The following is a 16,563-nucleotide window of genomic DNA, read 5'->3' on the forward strand; positions in this document are numbered from 1 at the left end:
CCTCCTTGTGCACTTACTGAAGAGACCATTCTTTTCCAGAGTAACCCAGTTTTTGGAAGAAGCCTTTTTCCCCCAGATAGAATCTACTGCCACTAAAGAAGGGAAACTGGTGGGTGCATGGACCATGCACTTTTTCATAGCTGGTGGTCTCATTTAATTTTTTTCTTCCTGTCTGACCCTAGGAAATCCACAGGGAGCAGTTTATTTCTTAAGTCCCCTATTTAATAATTAGATTCTAAAGGAATTTTTAAAAATTATTTTTTAGGTGGCTCAAAACATGGGACTGAAATTATTTAAAGTTTCTGGAGAAGAAAGCCATTGCTTTGCAGGTTGAAAGAGTAACCAATATGCTATAACTGATGGAGAGAATTAGAGCCCAATGCGTCACTGTCAACCAAAGGAACAAGACGTTTTCTCCTAAAAACCCGAAATTCCATTATAGATCTCTTTGTTAAAATTACTTCTCTCAGTCATTTGCGGCGAAATGTCTTTAAAAGTGATAGACATTAGAAGAAGTGGTCATTCATGGGTTCGCTAAGTTCCTGGTGCCATAGACAATTGACTAACAAGGAAGGGCAGTAGTGCAAATCTATTTTAATTCACTTTTTGGAGCCAGTTGAATTGTCTGGTAATTCAGTGCCATAATGAAAATTCATATTTCGGTTTTGTAGATTTGAGTTGCAGTTCATTTATCTCGTGCCCTAGCACATCATAATCTGTGTGCTCATCTGATTGTATTTCTGGAGTTGCGTATTTTTTACCTGGGGTAGGCTACTTTTTCTTTAAAGATTTTGCAAATATTTTTCTATGGAAGGGTAACAAAACATCTGCTGGGAGAGAGAACACTTCAATTAGACAGGTTGTAACTGAACTTTCAAATAATTCAATGTATGCCAGTGTCCATTGGATACCTGAGGTGGAAAGAGGTTGAGTGCTTCTTCTTTTAGCTCATAAACTGTATGATCAATGTTCAAAATCACCATTGCAAATTGTGCCATAAATCTGAAATTTATTTCTCTAAATCCTCGCTAGTTAGAGGCACTTATTAAAAACTGCTGTATTAGAAGACTTAGATGATAAATAAGAACAATTTTTAGTGCCCGTTCTTACTGATGGAAGACACTACATAGTATTGGGACTGTAGCAAGATTGCCAATGTAACGTATTTAAGTGAGGCTATCCGTTCAGTATGATCCCTGTCATATGATTGCTTTTTCTAAAATTTGCCAGGGGCTTTGTTCAAGTATTAGTCTCTTCCTTTAGAAGTTACCGTATCATTTCATTATAAACTTTGTATTAACTCTTCTGTTGCTAATCTTGACAAGTCTTCACCTCTCTGTTAATGTGTTTACCAGCTACACGCTAACATAGGAATATATATTTTAGTATTCAGTACCATGTGCTTTGCTCTTTGGCAGCAGTGGGGAAAGAGAAGGGCTGGGAAGGAATGTCTTCTTCTACTTCACGTTTTTCTGAGTTTTGTGTATCTTTTTGTTTGTTCATACATGCTTTTTGTTTCTGTTATGTTATATAGTCTTATACCAGTGGCTAGAAGCAGATCTCCATGGCAAGAGCTCAGATACTGCAAACAAAACCTCAGGTAAACAGGGGGGTTAAAAACCAAAACTCCAGGCCCTCTGTGCCTTTTTTTTTCATATTCTCCAACTTTTAACTTCCCTTGAATCAACTCAAATTAAGGATCAGAATTAAATATTGCACGTTTAATCTACAACTTAATTTGAATCAATATCTATTAAATTTTATTCTTTCTTTCTTCAAAGCTCTCTTGGCAGATATGCTTCTTTCTTAGAAGAAAAACTTAATTTTCCCTAAAGTCTAGTGATTGGAAAGTCCTTCCATGTCTGCTTAGTGACCAAATCTAAACACTTTTATGTGAAGTTACTATATCAATGGATACATTCTCACAAACTTCAGCTGTACCTAATATGCAGGTATAAAGCTATATTTTCAGGTGCTGTCTAGGTTCCCTCCAATTCCTGCTACAGAAGCTTATATGGGGTTTTTTAGATCTACATTGAAAAATGTGCCTCATTGGATTGCAGGAAATAGCATATTTGAGGTTAACAATTAAAAACTCTCCAGGCGGATTGATAGGGCATCTGACTCTCCAAAGAGTCTCTGATTTGCTTGTACTCACTTAAATCTAATGTTCACATATTTCTATTGAACATTGGAGGGCATATGTTGCACTGGATATTCAACTGCACCTACACACACATTCATTGTATATTTTAAATTTTATTTTTCATCTGCTGTGGCCCCATCTAGAACAACTACAAAGCAATAGCCTCATGGTAACAAGAGTATGTGGTGGAAAAGGTGTGTGAGTATTCTTCCTGAATATTGCATGGTTTATAGCATGTCCCTAGATATACTGCTAAGAGGCTATGCACTGCTGTTTTCCAACTACATCCACTCATTTCTGAAACCCAGCAGTTAACAGCACAGTTGGTTCTTTTTCAACCATTACTCTTCCCTGCTCCCTCCCTCTGTTAGACACTCTGTGCACTTACATCTCATGTAATGTGATACAATTGTCCAGTAGATTTTGGTTCTAAAGTTAGTGTACTGGGAGATAGCAGGATCATTAGGAAAATGCTGCACCAATTTAATTAGAAATGACAGCTAACAAAAAAGGTTGTCAGCATGGTGTGCAGTACTGTAGCTCTCTCTCTAAAGGAGTTAGAAGATGTTTTTATTTCAGTAGTCACGTTTCAGAATTTGTAATCAACTACACATAGTTAAAATTCCTCAGGCAACAGGGTGTGGGATGAGAGGGCTTTGCCAGTTTAATATTCATCTGTGCATGCCCTCTCTAGCTATGGTATCTACTATTGAAATGTGTATGTTTAAAATCTCAGGATGTCTAATTTTAGTTTCTGAGCAGTCAGTCCAGAAATGAGACTAATCATGGATGAATGTCTAAGAACTTTTGAGCATTTACCCAAGTAATTTTATCTTGCACTCTAAATGGACAATAATACTTCTTCATGTAACAGCTTCATGGAGTCTACTTAACATTCTAAAATTAGCACAGTTTCACTTTATTTAGCAGAAGTGTTCCTCACCTAGCCCACTCACTTGTAAATCTGAATTAAACGACATTTAGCAGAAATTTTTAAAAATTTAATTAGCATTTTAAGCTAAAATTTGCAGCATTATAATTTCATTATAAGTATCACTAAGTATAATTAAGTATCCATTTACGGTAGGACTTAATCTGACCTATTATCATTGATTAAAATATGAGAGATATAAATATTACTCTGACTTACTAACCAAGTAGTTCAAGAGCTTAATTTAGAGACAGCTTGCTAACCTTACACTGAATAGCGCCTTAGTCTGTGAGTTTGAAGTAAATGGAATCTGTGTTTGAATACCATGCAAGTAATAGCATCAGTGTCTGGCCCCTAGTGATCAGCAGCTGGATTCCATTTTACAAGTGAAGTCAGATTCAAATATAGTGCATTCTGCTAATTATAGTTTGGAATCTCAGAAGCTAACTTCTCTAAAATTTGCATACTAATTAGATTAAATCATCATTCACTTAGTGCCTGAAAATACTGTCAAGTTAAGATCTCTCTCCATTCTGGATGTGACTCAGCAGCTGAATTCGCCAGTTGTGGGAGTTCATATCCTAAAGAGCATTTGCATTTGGGTGCTGATCCCTTTATGTTTGCCAAGAAGGTTCTGCCTACTGTGACTTACCTTCCCGTTTTCTTTCCAGAGTGGATTTGGTTAGACTGTCTTTCTGATTCTGTCATAACATTTTGGTGGGAGTCCTTTCTGGGTGATGACATTTCACCCTCACGATGAAGAGCTCTTTTAGAAGGCACAACCCCAGACATGCTTCTGCTGTGCCTTTCTCAGCTTAATTGAAGTTACTTATAAATTTCCTTATTACATGTTCACAATCTCTGGCGCTCCAGAACAGCCTTTTGCGGAGGGTGCGATGTTCTACGCTCTGTCTTGCAATTGATCAATCCATGAAAATGATTTTGGTGTGGCTTCTTGGCTGCTTCCTTCTGTCTTCCAATTGCTGGCAAGGAAAACTGTGTGGTTTTTTTGGTTTTGTTTTAAATAATGCTATTCTAATAAATTGTAAGCCCTGCAGACTTTCTGTAAAGGTAAGTTATCCGTGCCATCCATCTTCCTAGGTCATATGGCCTAAATGTCTTCAGTTTTCTAGTGTGGCTCTCTCTGGCTTAAGTGCTGAATGTTGCAGTTTTGGACTCAGGCAATGCTGCTGTAAGCATTGGCCAAAAGAGGGTTTGATAGTGAAGCTAGGTCTCTGTACAATTGACCCATCTTTTATTGGATAAAGACCAGAGCTCAGATCTCTCTAGTAGAGAGTGCCTGAGGGAAATTAATACTACACTACATTCTGTATTTGTCAGATGCCTTTAAGTAAGTAAATAGACACCTGTGAAATGCTTTGATAAACTTAGATATAAGGTGCTTCAGAAGTGCTGTGTGTTGCTCTTTGCTCCGGGACTGGCAAATGTCAACGTATCAATGGTTACTTACCGTGAACTTCTCAGCTACAGAATTTGGAGGTATGTAGCTTCTAGCGCAGAGTGGATCTTCTAGAAATAGATTCAGCTCTGGCTGTGTTAATGAAATGGTTAGCCATGCCTTTTCTTGTATGTGACAGATTCAATAGACTTAGCAGCAGGATGCTTTTGAGTTACTACTCAGAATCCAAGGAATGTGGTTCTGCAAGATTCAGTGGAGATTAAAGCCTTCAGTTCCTGTAGCAGGGATCCGGGAAACACTGTTGCAGTGCAGAGGATGGGCTGAAACTGGTCAATATCAGAAAGGACCATTTTGAGGAAAAAGCAATACTGGCTGTGTCCATAACTTGTATGTTTGAGCATCTGTTTCATGTGGCTTCTGTTTTCACATATTTTGCTGCCCATCTTCTAAAGGCTTGCTCAGCCATGTGGGTCAAGAGTCTCTAATTCATTCTGTTTATGGCTAATTTCCTTCATAAAAATGTTTTATACTTGATCTCTACTACAGGAAACACTCTATTAAATGTTAAATGAGTATTTCAGAAGATACAGGGACTGACCTTCAAAGGTGCTGAAGACCCATAGTTCCCATTTTAGCTCAGTGGAGTCAGTGGAAACTGTAGGTGTCCAGTACCTCTGAAAATCAGGTCCAAAGGTTTTTGTATTAAATTAGCATCATAATATGGCCTGTATCTTCTGAACTGGGATTTCCAAATCATTCAGTATGTTCCAGGAATGAAATGTAGATGCCTTGATTGTAAGTTAGTGTGACCACATACTTAATACAACTAAACAAGCTTCTATATATTCAGAAGTTGGTTCCTCCCAGGTGTTACTGCTATTTGTGAGCCCAAAAGTCTCTCTCAGCTGGAATTTAATGCAACAGGAAGCTGCAAAACACAGCTGCTAGTGGAAAACTGCAATGCCTCTGTTCTCCAGCTGCCCTAACTAACAAGATGACCCAATAATGGCAGTGGACCCTCTCCTTTCAATTGACAGAGGAGCGAAATACTGAACACCCATTCCTTACCAGTAAAAGGAAAGCTGTAATACAAGATTTGCACAAATTAGGATTGAACTCAAGTTCACGAACAGCTCCTGTGACTCCCTGATCCCTGGATTAGTTATTCTGCAAGTGATGTTTTCCCTGCGGTTCTTTTCTGTTTCTGAATGGAGACCTTTTCCCATGGGTTACTTTTTCTAAACTTTTCTCCCAGTTTTCACTCCCTGTTTAGTCTCTATAAAATGAAGCCACATGACTGGATGCAGCACCACCTCTGCTGGAGGTATTTAGTGCATTGGACAGATGGGATGAAGGGACCTGGAGTGGCTACAGATGTAAAACTTTTACATTTTTCATTCTCAAGTAGTTACTGTCAAATGTACGATTAAATCTTGGAGAGATTAGGACTCCAGCATACAATAATCTCCTGTTGGCAACCCCTCTTAGCTTGTTGTTACCTGCAGACTTTATAAGCATACTTTCTACCCATTAGCCAAGTCATTTAATGAAAATATTGAATAGCACCATACCCATGACTCAGCCTCGCAGAATACTACTATATGCACCCTCCCAGTTTGACGTTGAACCATTGATAACTATTCTTTAAGCACATTTTTCAACCAGTTGTGCCACCCGCCTTATAGTAATTTGATCTAGACCACATTTCCATAGCTCCCTTATGAGAATGTCATGTGGAACTTTGAAAATAAGGTACCACAATATGGATTTAGGAGCTCAACGCTGTAGGCTTTTAGCTTTTAAAATCTTCACAAGCTATTACTAAAAATGAGGAACATTTTGTAAGAATTGAAAATGTTTTTATCTGGGAAATCTCGATCGTTTTCTGAATTAAACAATCAATAAACAAATTATCGGACTGCTGGTCTGTTAAACATACTTACTTAATGAATTAGTCTTTTGAGTCAAAAAGTAAGGGGTTTGTGGCATTAGACCCTTTGACCTGATGTCAAGAGTTGGAGACCACTGTAGTGGTACTGTAATTCATAGAGCTAAACAAATCTCATTTATATGGAATTTTGTTGCTTACACAATAGCTTTCCCTGATGCTCTGCTATAACTCCATTGACAATTGTAGCTTGAGGCACTTATTTTATTTGTTGGCTGTTCATTTGGCGAGATTTTACTAATTTACTAGCGGTTTAACTTCAGTCTTGGTAGTCATACATAGGGAAACTATGGCAAAATCTGTCTGTGAAGTTTGACACACAGATAATAAAGGTTTGATCTTTGTGTGTGACTTGTGTGATGGTAGGAAAAATCCTCCTAATCGATCCCTGAATAATTTTTTTCAGTACCCTGGAAGTGCACACACTTTTGTCAATTAGAAGAGGAACTCAAGTGAAATTGTTCTTTTAGTTCTTTAGTAACAGCTAACAGGTCTTATTAAAACAGCTGTAAGGATTGTAGGTTTAATTGTCTTGAGATTTTTCTTCAGTGAACTCAAGTAGTAATTCTAAAAACTCTCTAACACAAGGTGAATTCAAGGCAATAAAAACTAAGTTATGTATTATGTTTGCATGTTCTCTTTTTTTTCCTTGTAATACAAGGCTTGATCCAAGGTAATGAAGGTAAGGTGTTAGTCTCCCATTCACAATCCCACTTCTGCTTCTCTTTTAAGGAAGTGAACCTATTAAAGTGAAAATGCACTGTACTTTTTCCATAACTGTGACATTTTCCATAACTGTGACATTTATCATTTGTGACAAGCTATTGCTTCCTAATGTTTTACAGGAGAGAATTTTGACCAGAGCCCCTTAAGAAGAACTTTCAAGTCCAAAGTTCTGGCACACTATCCTCAGAATATAGAGTGGAACCCTTTTGATCAAGATGCAGTAAACATGGTATGTATGCTAACTCTTTCTTCACAACCTCTTTGTTTCTTGATGACTATATTTAACTCTAGAACAGCCCTCTCCTTTATTAGAACAGCGCTGATCCTGTGGAGAATAGGAAAGTCATGGAATCATAAAATTTGGAAGCCAAAACCAAGTAAGGATAATAGGAACCTGCCAGAGTTTGTGCTCCTTCAGTGTAAACGTATAATAAATAATGCTGGCCAAGAAATCATTTGAGAAACAACTTGCTAAAGATACAGAAACTAACAGTGAGAATGTTTTACGTACATCAGAAGCAGGAAGCCTGCCAAACAGGCAGTGGGGCCTGTAGATGGAGCACTCAGGGAAATTGAAGAGAAACTAAATGAGATTTGTTTCTTTGTTTTCCATTGGTCTTCACTGCAGAGGATGTGGGGAAGATGCCCCAAAAGAATATCTCTGATGTTGGTAACAAATCTGAAGTACTGTCCCACACTGATGTGTCACCAGAAGAGGTTTAGAACCAATTGATAAATTAAACAGTCATAAGTCACCAGGACACAATAGTATTCTGAGTGTTCTGAAGAAACTCAAATACGAAATTGCAGAATAACTAACGGTGGATCTAATCTGTTGCTGAAACAACCCTCTGTTTCCGGAGACGAGAAAGTGGCTAAAGTAACACCAATTTTTAAAAAGGGCTCCAGAGGCAATCTGGAGACTGGTGAGCCTAACTTCAGTACTGGGCAAATTGGCAGAAATTGTAGTAAAGAACAAAATGATCAGATGCATTAGGTAAACATGATTTGTTGGGGAAGAATCAGCATAGCTTTTGTAAAGGAAAATCATGCCTCATCAGTTCTTTGCAGGGGACAACAAACGTGGACAAGGGTGATCCAGTTAATAGCGTATCTGGATTTTTGGAAAGCTTTTGACAAGCATCTTCACCAAAGGGTCCTAAAGAAAGTAAATAGTCATGGGAAAAGAGGGAAAGTCCTCTTGGATCAGTAATACCTTAAAAGATAGAAAACAAAGGGTAGGAATAAATGGTCAGTTTTCAGAATGGAAAAAATTAAATAGTAGGTTTCTCAAGAATCTGTACTGGAACCAGTGCTGTCCAACATTTGGAAAAGGAAGTAAACAGTCAAGTATCAGTTTGCAGATGATACAAAATTATTGAAAATAGCCAAGTCCAAAGCTGCCTGCAAAGAGTTACAAAGGGATATCACAAAAGTGGGTGACTGAGCAACAAAATGGCAGATGAAACTCAACATGCCCAGGGTGACCCTAAACCTCTGACTGCCAGAAGCCAGGAGGGGAAGACTGGTGAATCACTCTAATTGCCCTGTTCTGCACATTCCCCCTGAAGCTCTGGTATCGGCCACTGTCTGAGACAGGATACTGGGCTAAATGGATCATTGGTCTGACCCAGTATGACAGGTCTTATGTTCTTGTTGATCTACAGTGCTTTAATACTTACATTGGGACTGGATGGGCTCATTAAGTATACAAGTTGAAATGCTGTGGAGGAAGATTTCAAAAATCTATTGAAAATTTCTGTAGAAACGAGTGAAATAGAACTATTGAGAGAGAGAGAGAGAGAGATACTAAGTTAAACTAGTATCCAAGATGATTAATATGTGATGAAACTAGTCTGCCCTACAGTGTAGTGAACTGTCAGAAGGAGACTTCTTCATCCATATTACGTATTAGCAGGAGAAAAAAATCTTAGAGAAATGATTTAACGTAATAAAAATGACTGGCTTTCCAGATGGACTCATGCAAATATTACTTCATTTAAAAAAAAAGTTAAGGAGCAAATTCTTGATAAAGGAGAGAAATATAGTGAAATGGCATATGTCAACCAAGCAGAAGGGAAGAATCCTTCCTAAAACGCTGTAATGTAAGAGTGTTGCAGCCAATAGAATGTGAGAATTCTTAATGGCAACTTTACCACACATGTGAGTATACATTCTCTGTATACATATCTCAAGACTAACTGTTCTGTGGCAAGTTAGAAGCTTCAATGAGAGGAGTTTGATTGCTCTGATTCTTTCCATTGCAAATAGGAAAATAGAACCTCCTAATTCAACACTCAAAGTTCATTTTTTCCTGAGACTACCTGAAAGATTGAGGGATCTTCGGAAATTCCCCAAATAATTTGATACTCCAAGTGTTACCGGGGGTTCTGCCAACCCAAAGCTCATGGTAACGTTACTTTGTGCGAGGTGGTGTCAGGAAATAAGTCAAATGGAGACATAGCCGTCCAACTGATAGATGGACTGGTAGAAACAGCATAACGTAACAGTGCTCTTATTACAAAGCCATGCTTTACCTAGGCTCAAGCACCACCCGAGTGTGCTCTTACTTTGAAGGTATGCTTTTACCTAGGCTCAAGCACAACACGAGAGGGTTCTTACTTTAACGGTATACTTTTACTTAGGCTTAAGCACTTACACACGTCCACAACAAGTTAGTAAAAACACCTCAACCCTTAATTACCGAAGTCTAGGGCAGCTTTCGGGTGGGAACAGTGACTACTTTCCGATTGGCCAGATCTTCCAGCTGTCATTATAGGATCCAAAAAATTCTCTCATCCACCCACTACTACTACTCACTCAATCACTAGAACTGAGTCCAAACAGAGATTCCCCCCGCTATTTATCCTTGTTAGCAGACAATAACACATCAAGGAACAAGAAAAAAAAACTTCAAAAGCTAGACCTAAGGTTACCAGAGTGCTTAATTAGTGAGATTTGTTCTGACAGAATTTGTATATCTTGAGCCTGGGACAAGCATCTCCCACAGGGTGTGCATAAATAAGCTTATTGGTGTTTTCCTGAAACACAGATCCCAGCTCGTCCGCCAGAGAATCAGGGAGGGAGAGCAGGGTCAGGCAAAGGTTGATAAGGGGCTCCCCTCCCCTTCTGGCTTAGTCATGCCAAGGCTGCACAGGCCTGCTGAAAGACCTTTCAATTTTGGCTGCTCTTAGCAACAAGTATGATACGCTATCATGTGTTCCTTGGCCCTTTTACTGGTCTGTTCAAAATCTCCCTCTACACAAGGACCTCTCCGTGATGATCCAGGCTCTGTAAGATGCAATTGGTACAGACTTCATATAAAAATTGGCTTTGATAAGAGCTAGGAGTTTTTGTTTTTATTTGAAGATGCTTTTCCTTCTGTTTTAAAAATATTCACATTCCACTAAAGAAAAAGCAGGTCCATATTTCCTAGCCAAATTCGATTAAATTGCTGACAATCTCTGGCTTCCTTCTGGTTTTCCAGATTTGCCCAGTCCATTTTCTTCTGGAACAAGCAAAGGTATGGTCTTTTTTGGGCAGCAGTATTTTCCCTTAATATAATTGTCTTAATTCCCCGTCAGAAAAATGCAGTCAGGAGGTAAGCAGCTAAAAAATGCTGAATCATCATATGGTTTAAAACAAATAAAATAAAAATCCCAAGACAATTGTTCATGGCCCACTTCAGGAGATAAATCGCCTTCTACAGTTCTTCTAGTTCACTCAAACCTATTTTAGAGCTGAATGTGAATTCTTTTCTTCAAGGGCCTTCCTTTAAGATTTAGACTCTGCTTTGTGATCCATATGGTAAACTGGGTGAATGTATGCTATTGACGTGCAGGGCACTTGCTTGAATATCCCCAGGCATGAAGACCACAGCATGTTTAAGGCTTTTCTTTTTGGATGAGTGCCAGCACTTGGCCCCCCATCCCTTTTGGTTTAACTATGGGGTTCTGCAACTCAGTAGTTCCCAGGTGAGCTCTTCCCTCTTCACCTCATTGCCAGCCTTCCAGTCCTCTCTCCTTTATCTTCTCCTCCCTTTCCTCCAATCCAATTTCAGGCCTAATAATATGTGCAGTCTGTTTGCCTGTGTGTTGCATCTACTGAGTTGAAGTGTTGGCATACTTGTGCTCTAAGGAGTGCAGAAGTTTAATAGGTGTTGATTGTGGGGGAAGATACCCTACTGGAGGATTGCAGGGAGAGAAGTGTGGGCAGGGTCATATAAAGGTAATCTAACCCCACTGTCTGCAGTGCAGAAACCCAGTTTTCAGAATTAGTTTGGAGCAAACTAATTTAGTAAAAGTTAATTATTGAATTTAGTCTCCGTAATATGCATCTCTTAACATGTGAAATAGGGATTTTATTCTTACTTTAACAGAGAAGTTCAATGCAAGTGTAGCAACAGACCCACTATTAACACTTCAATAACAGAAGTACAAAGCTTTTGAATTAATATGTGGCTGCTGTTCAAAACAGCTTGAGCTGCAATTTCATGGTTTATGTAAGGAAAGCATATCAATTGAATTAAATCCTTTTATTGACTCCGGGCCATTTATTACCCTCTGCATTAACTTTTACAGCAACATATAAAAACTGGTCTGGATGTTGCATACGATTGCTAACTGGATGTGAAATCTGGCTTCTAAGCCATTGATCTGAAACCAGTAGCAGCTGAAACCAGTTGTCATCTGTCTGTTCAGTGGTCATTCAATGTGAGCTGATGTTGATTAGGAATGGATGTGGCTACACTTATAAAATTACCCTGTTTACCTGTTCCAACATGAGATGTGATTACTCCTGGTCAAGGTGAGACATTGCAGGGAAGTCTGCATTGTCATTCTATAGTAAGTTCTGTGTTGCGGATAGATACAGATCCTTAACAGCGCACCACGCCAACCCTCTCTAACACCTTTCGCTCTTCTCTTTGAAGGTTCCTTTCCTTTTTTTACACCTTCCAATTTAAAAGGAAGTTTTAGTCCTTGTTTTATGTTCAAAACAATCTATACATATTTTTAATTTGGTTACATGCTATATCATGATTTAAACATGATTTGCAAAATTGTTCCTACTATTTTGTATCACGTGACTAATGGTATTCCTAACAAATATCTTTAAAATGCCTTGAGTCATTGTTCTAGGTACATTTCAAAGAAGTACTTTTGTGTAATAGAATTATTGTAAAATAACTTGTTGACTGATAAATCACAAACTAGGTTTACATTGAATTCCTCCCCCTCACCCAGTCAAAATAATATTTTACTGTTTAGGCAAGAAAATAAACTTCTCCTGTATAAGCTTTTTTATTAATGGCTTACTGTCAGTTATTTACGCAATTTAATTTTTTAAATTAAAGGTAGTAAGAAGCATGTAACTTCAAGAACTCTGAATTTTGGTTTTGATGGTATATGATTTTTTTTGTGTGTGCCCATTTTCAATGTATGCTTCAGCAAACTAAGCAAGTGATATCTCATTGAAAGTAAAAACTGAAGACTTTTCTGTGATGCCTAAATACATGTGATGAAGAGGCTATTCATTATTAAGAATAATTATGTGAAATGGTGCTGCTGACTTGGTAAAATAAAACCAAGTCCAAAAGGGTCTTTCTTTAAGCAACAGTTTTTGGGTATGAGGACAGACTGTGCATTCTCAAATTTATTTTAAGAGTACAGCTTTTTATCTAAGCTGCTAATAAGTTAGAATAATTGACATCTATACAATTTGATTTTTTTTATTTCCTGATTTGCTCATGGAAGCAAAACATACAAAATCTTAAATTATTCCAGATTAGGTACTGATGTGATTTTTTTTTTCTTACGCAGCTATGTATGCCTAAAGGGCTATCTTTCAGGACCCAGACTGACAACAGAGACCCGCAGTTCCACTCATTTATAATTACCAGAGAAGATGGTTCTCGTACTTACGGATTTGTGCTCACTTTCTACGAGGAGGTCACAAGCAAGCAAATCTGCACAGCCATGCAAACGCTTTATCAAATGCACAATGCAGAGCAATACAGCAGTGTCTATGCCTCATCTTCTTGCAGCATGGACTCCCTGGCAAGCAGTATTGATGAAGGAGATGCCACTTCCCTGGCCAAGCTCCAGCAGTACAACTCATATGACATCAGCAAAGACACATTATATGTCTCCAAGTGTATATGTCTCATCACTCCTTTGCCCTTCATGCAGGCCTGCAAGAAGTTCCTTATCCAGCTTTACAAGGCGGTTACCTCTCAGCAACCCCCACCTTTACCATTGGAGAGCTATATCCATAACATTCTTTATGAAGTGCCCCTTCCACCCCCAGGGAGGTCACTCAAGTTCTATGGGGTTTATGAGCCTATCGTTTGCCAGAGACCCGGACCCAGTGAACTTCCACTGTCTGATTACCCTCTTCGAGAAGCCTTTGAACTGCTGGGGTTGGAAAACCTTGTCCAGGTTTTTACATGTGTTCTCCTGGAGATGCAGATTCTTCTGTATTCACAAGGTAGGCTGTCTTTCTGGATGTAAGTTGCTGATCCAATGAGACAATTTTGGGGCTGAGGCTTCTGTGATTTCAGGGGTTTAGTGAGACACGGTATAATAAAAAGAAACAAGGCTTTGCTAGTGAAAAGGCTGATGTTTGCTCTAGGCATTCTAGGTGTCGTTTGTTTAATTATGCATCATATTTATCACTCATGACAGCAAGTGACAGAATTGACTTAATTGTCATCTTTAAACTGCCCTTGACCATCTTGCAAGACAGCACAAAACTAATCCTCCCTTCTGCAAGAAATTACTGCATTAGGTTTTATGTCTTGAACAAAAGACTCGCATTTTCTTTTTCAAGTTCATCAGCCTACCAGGTGTTGAATGATCCAGATTGTCAAAAGTGATGTGACAAATTTGATTAAGACATTGACCATTTTAACCTTTGAGGTCAAGCGCTGAAATTCATGGGGGAGTTGTAAGTAGAAATGAAGTTGTCTCCTTTATGGTCTTACTGGCATTTGGAAGTAATTATATTCATAAGGATGCAGTTGGTGGCTTCTGCAATCAAAGGGCTGCTGCAGGTTAGATATGTTGGCAAAGTGCTGGAGAGGCATCTTGCACAGATCCTGTCTGCATTGTAATGTTTTAATGAGCTTTTGGGCGTTAGGTTTGTGAAAAGAAGGTACAACATTTCCTATTGACAGTACAAGTCCTCTGATACAGGTTTTGGTAATATCTAGTTCAGTGCGCAGGTTATGAGGCTTAATGCTGGCGTTAGCATGGAAACTTCCAGAGAAACATTGCTTCTTGTATACTACAGGGCTGCTGACTAGGGCCCAGATTTACAAAGAGATTTAGGTGCTATGATGCAGATAGGTGCATAGTGTCATTTACTTTCAATGGGAATTAGGTGCCTCACTTGCTTTTGGATGATTTTGTAAATTGCACTGTGTGCCTATTTGCAAACGTAGGCACCTAAAAATACCTTTGTAGATCTGGCCCTAAATTAAAATACTTTGGGGAGAAGAGAATTTGGGGCAGGCTTTCAAATGAGGATGAATAAAGTTGGGCATCTAAATGCTGACTATCCACAACTCCCACTAAAATAAATGGGAACTCCAAGTGAGCAGCCCCTCTGAAAATTGGGCCATGTTTTGAGGGCTGGTTTTTTTGCTGGGGAGGAGGGGCGAAGGCAAGAGGCTGCTTAAATATAGATGCTGAACTTCACACCTCAGGTCTGAAAATGCTGCCCTTGTCATACACAAAGTGAAAGTTAATAAACATTATATACTGACACCATTGACAAAACAGTTTTAAGTATACAAAAATGGGAAAAATGACAGTCACCTTAAATAGTTTGAAAAGATGAAATTCAAAGAATATTTAATTTTCTGATAGAGCAATTTTTTTAAATAGTATCTCCGGCTCTCTTTATTCGGGGTACAACCAAGAACACCACCACCACTAACCACACACAGGCCAAAGCTCCTTCCCCATCTGTCTCTGCACATGCCTAACTGCTGCCTCTTCAGTTTTGGCTTTGCTGCTGCCTTTACTAAACATATTGCAGAAAGTGGGGAAGACCGTGTATATAAGTTACTTGCACATCAGTCTCTGAGAATGATGCAACAGAAGTGACATGGTTGTTATGTAAAGTGCTATCAAAGACAAAAAGCGCACCCTGGAAAACAAGGGAATTTTTCTCTAATCTTTTAGTGTTAATAGCTGGTACATCATTTTTTCAGTAGGAAATGTGATAGAATTAGAACTGTTAACAGTTTTTTCACAGGAAATTTTGAAGTACTTTTATCCCCAAAATAACTTGCAATGAATGTTTTGGTTCTCTGCCCCCCTTCCCGCCATTCCCTCCACCAGCAAAGTCTGAGACATCCTTGACCCAACTTTGTTTGCTTTGTCAAGAATTATCTGTATTAGACAATATGGTATGTATGGGGGGAGGGAGCGGGTAGAAACTTGTGCAGTAGGTGGTATTTGACAAATGACGTGATTACGTAATCTATTGAATCATAATTCACATTCCTGAAGGCGCAGCGTTGAGCCTTGTGTGCACTTCAATTTTGGCATGTTTGACTTTTGAGTGTTTGCTTAACTGCACAACCTTAACTTTTTCTAATATAGTTTTTTCATATTTCCAAGAGTTTTTTTTAAAAAGAAAATGAGGATTTCTTTCTATTTAACTGAAGACCACTGAACCTCTATTGCACTAAGCTTTTGAGATGTAGTGGAGAAAGCCCTCCTTCAGTAAACGCCTCTGCGGCTTTTACCTTGAAAGAAGCTCGTGCCTTGTTGGGTGTGTCTTCTTACAAAATAAGCAGTTAAAGGTGAGGGTTCATGCAGACCTGTGCACTTCCCTATGCTTTTCATTGTGCAAATAAGTTAAGCCACACTGCGTGCATATGCATGGCTTTCTTTTATCTGCAAATTTTCTAAGCTAAGGCAGAGAATTCAGTGCCATATATACTTCATGTGCACAGGGTGCAATTATCAACAGGACATGACTGTCAACTCAAAACCAACTTTCACTGGAATGCTGAAATGTGTTTCTCAAGGGAGGTTATTGATATATCAGAAAGTACTTTTCTGCCCCAACCATTTTAGCAATAAAAGCTGTTGCTATATATCTTAAAAACAAACTGACTTTTTTCCCTCCTACCATCCTCATATTCCAAAATGTCTGAACCATTTTTTTGTTAAAACTTGTCAACTTGAGCCCGAGAAAGGAGCTTTGGACGGTTGTTATGTTTATAATGAACCTGCTAGTTCATTACTGAGCACTGTAATCCCCCAATTCATCTAAACAGCAGACGATGCCATTACCTCCTGAGTGCAGGAAAGGGAAGAAGCACAAACTGAAGTCCGAAGGGCCCAGGGTCAGAAGAGAACAGGAGCTGCAGGCGGAGA

The 16,563-nt window shown here is 38.8% G+C and overlaps 1 protein-coding gene across 11 annotated transcripts in view; it reads left to right on the forward strand.

Annotated features, from left to right (window-relative positions):
- The window catches only part of DENND5B (DENN domain containing 5B), a 159,123-nt gene that overhangs the window by 66,347 nt on the left and 76,213 nt on the right, over positions 1-16,563 (forward strand). For 4 of the 11 annotated variants that reach the window (XM_067536095.1, XM_067536099.1, XM_067536097.1 and 1 more), the window contains exons 2-5: positions 1,535-1,600; positions 2,290-2,340; positions 7,291-7,400; positions 12,991-13,657. In XM_067536095.1, coding sequence (XP_067392196.1) covers positions 1,535-1,600; positions 2,290-2,340; positions 7,291-7,400; positions 12,991-13,657 — 894 coding nt within the window. Of the gene's footprint in view, positions 1-1,534; positions 1,601-2,289; positions 2,345-7,290; positions 7,401-12,990; positions 13,658-16,563 lie in introns of those variants that run through there. The other 7 variants (XM_067536096.1, XM_067536101.1, XM_067536103.1 and 4 more) reach the window with 3 other exon arrangements.

The sequence above is a fragment of the Emydura macquarii genome, unplaced genomic scaffold (genome assembly GCF_026122565.2).
Source record: "Emydura macquarii macquarii isolate MOO-44397 ecotype Brisbane River unplaced genomic scaffold, CSIRO-AGI_Emac_v2 contig_3530, whole genome shotgun sequence".
Taxonomy (NCBI): domain Eukaryota; kingdom Metazoa; phylum Chordata; order Testudines; family Chelidae; genus Emydura; species Emydura macquarii.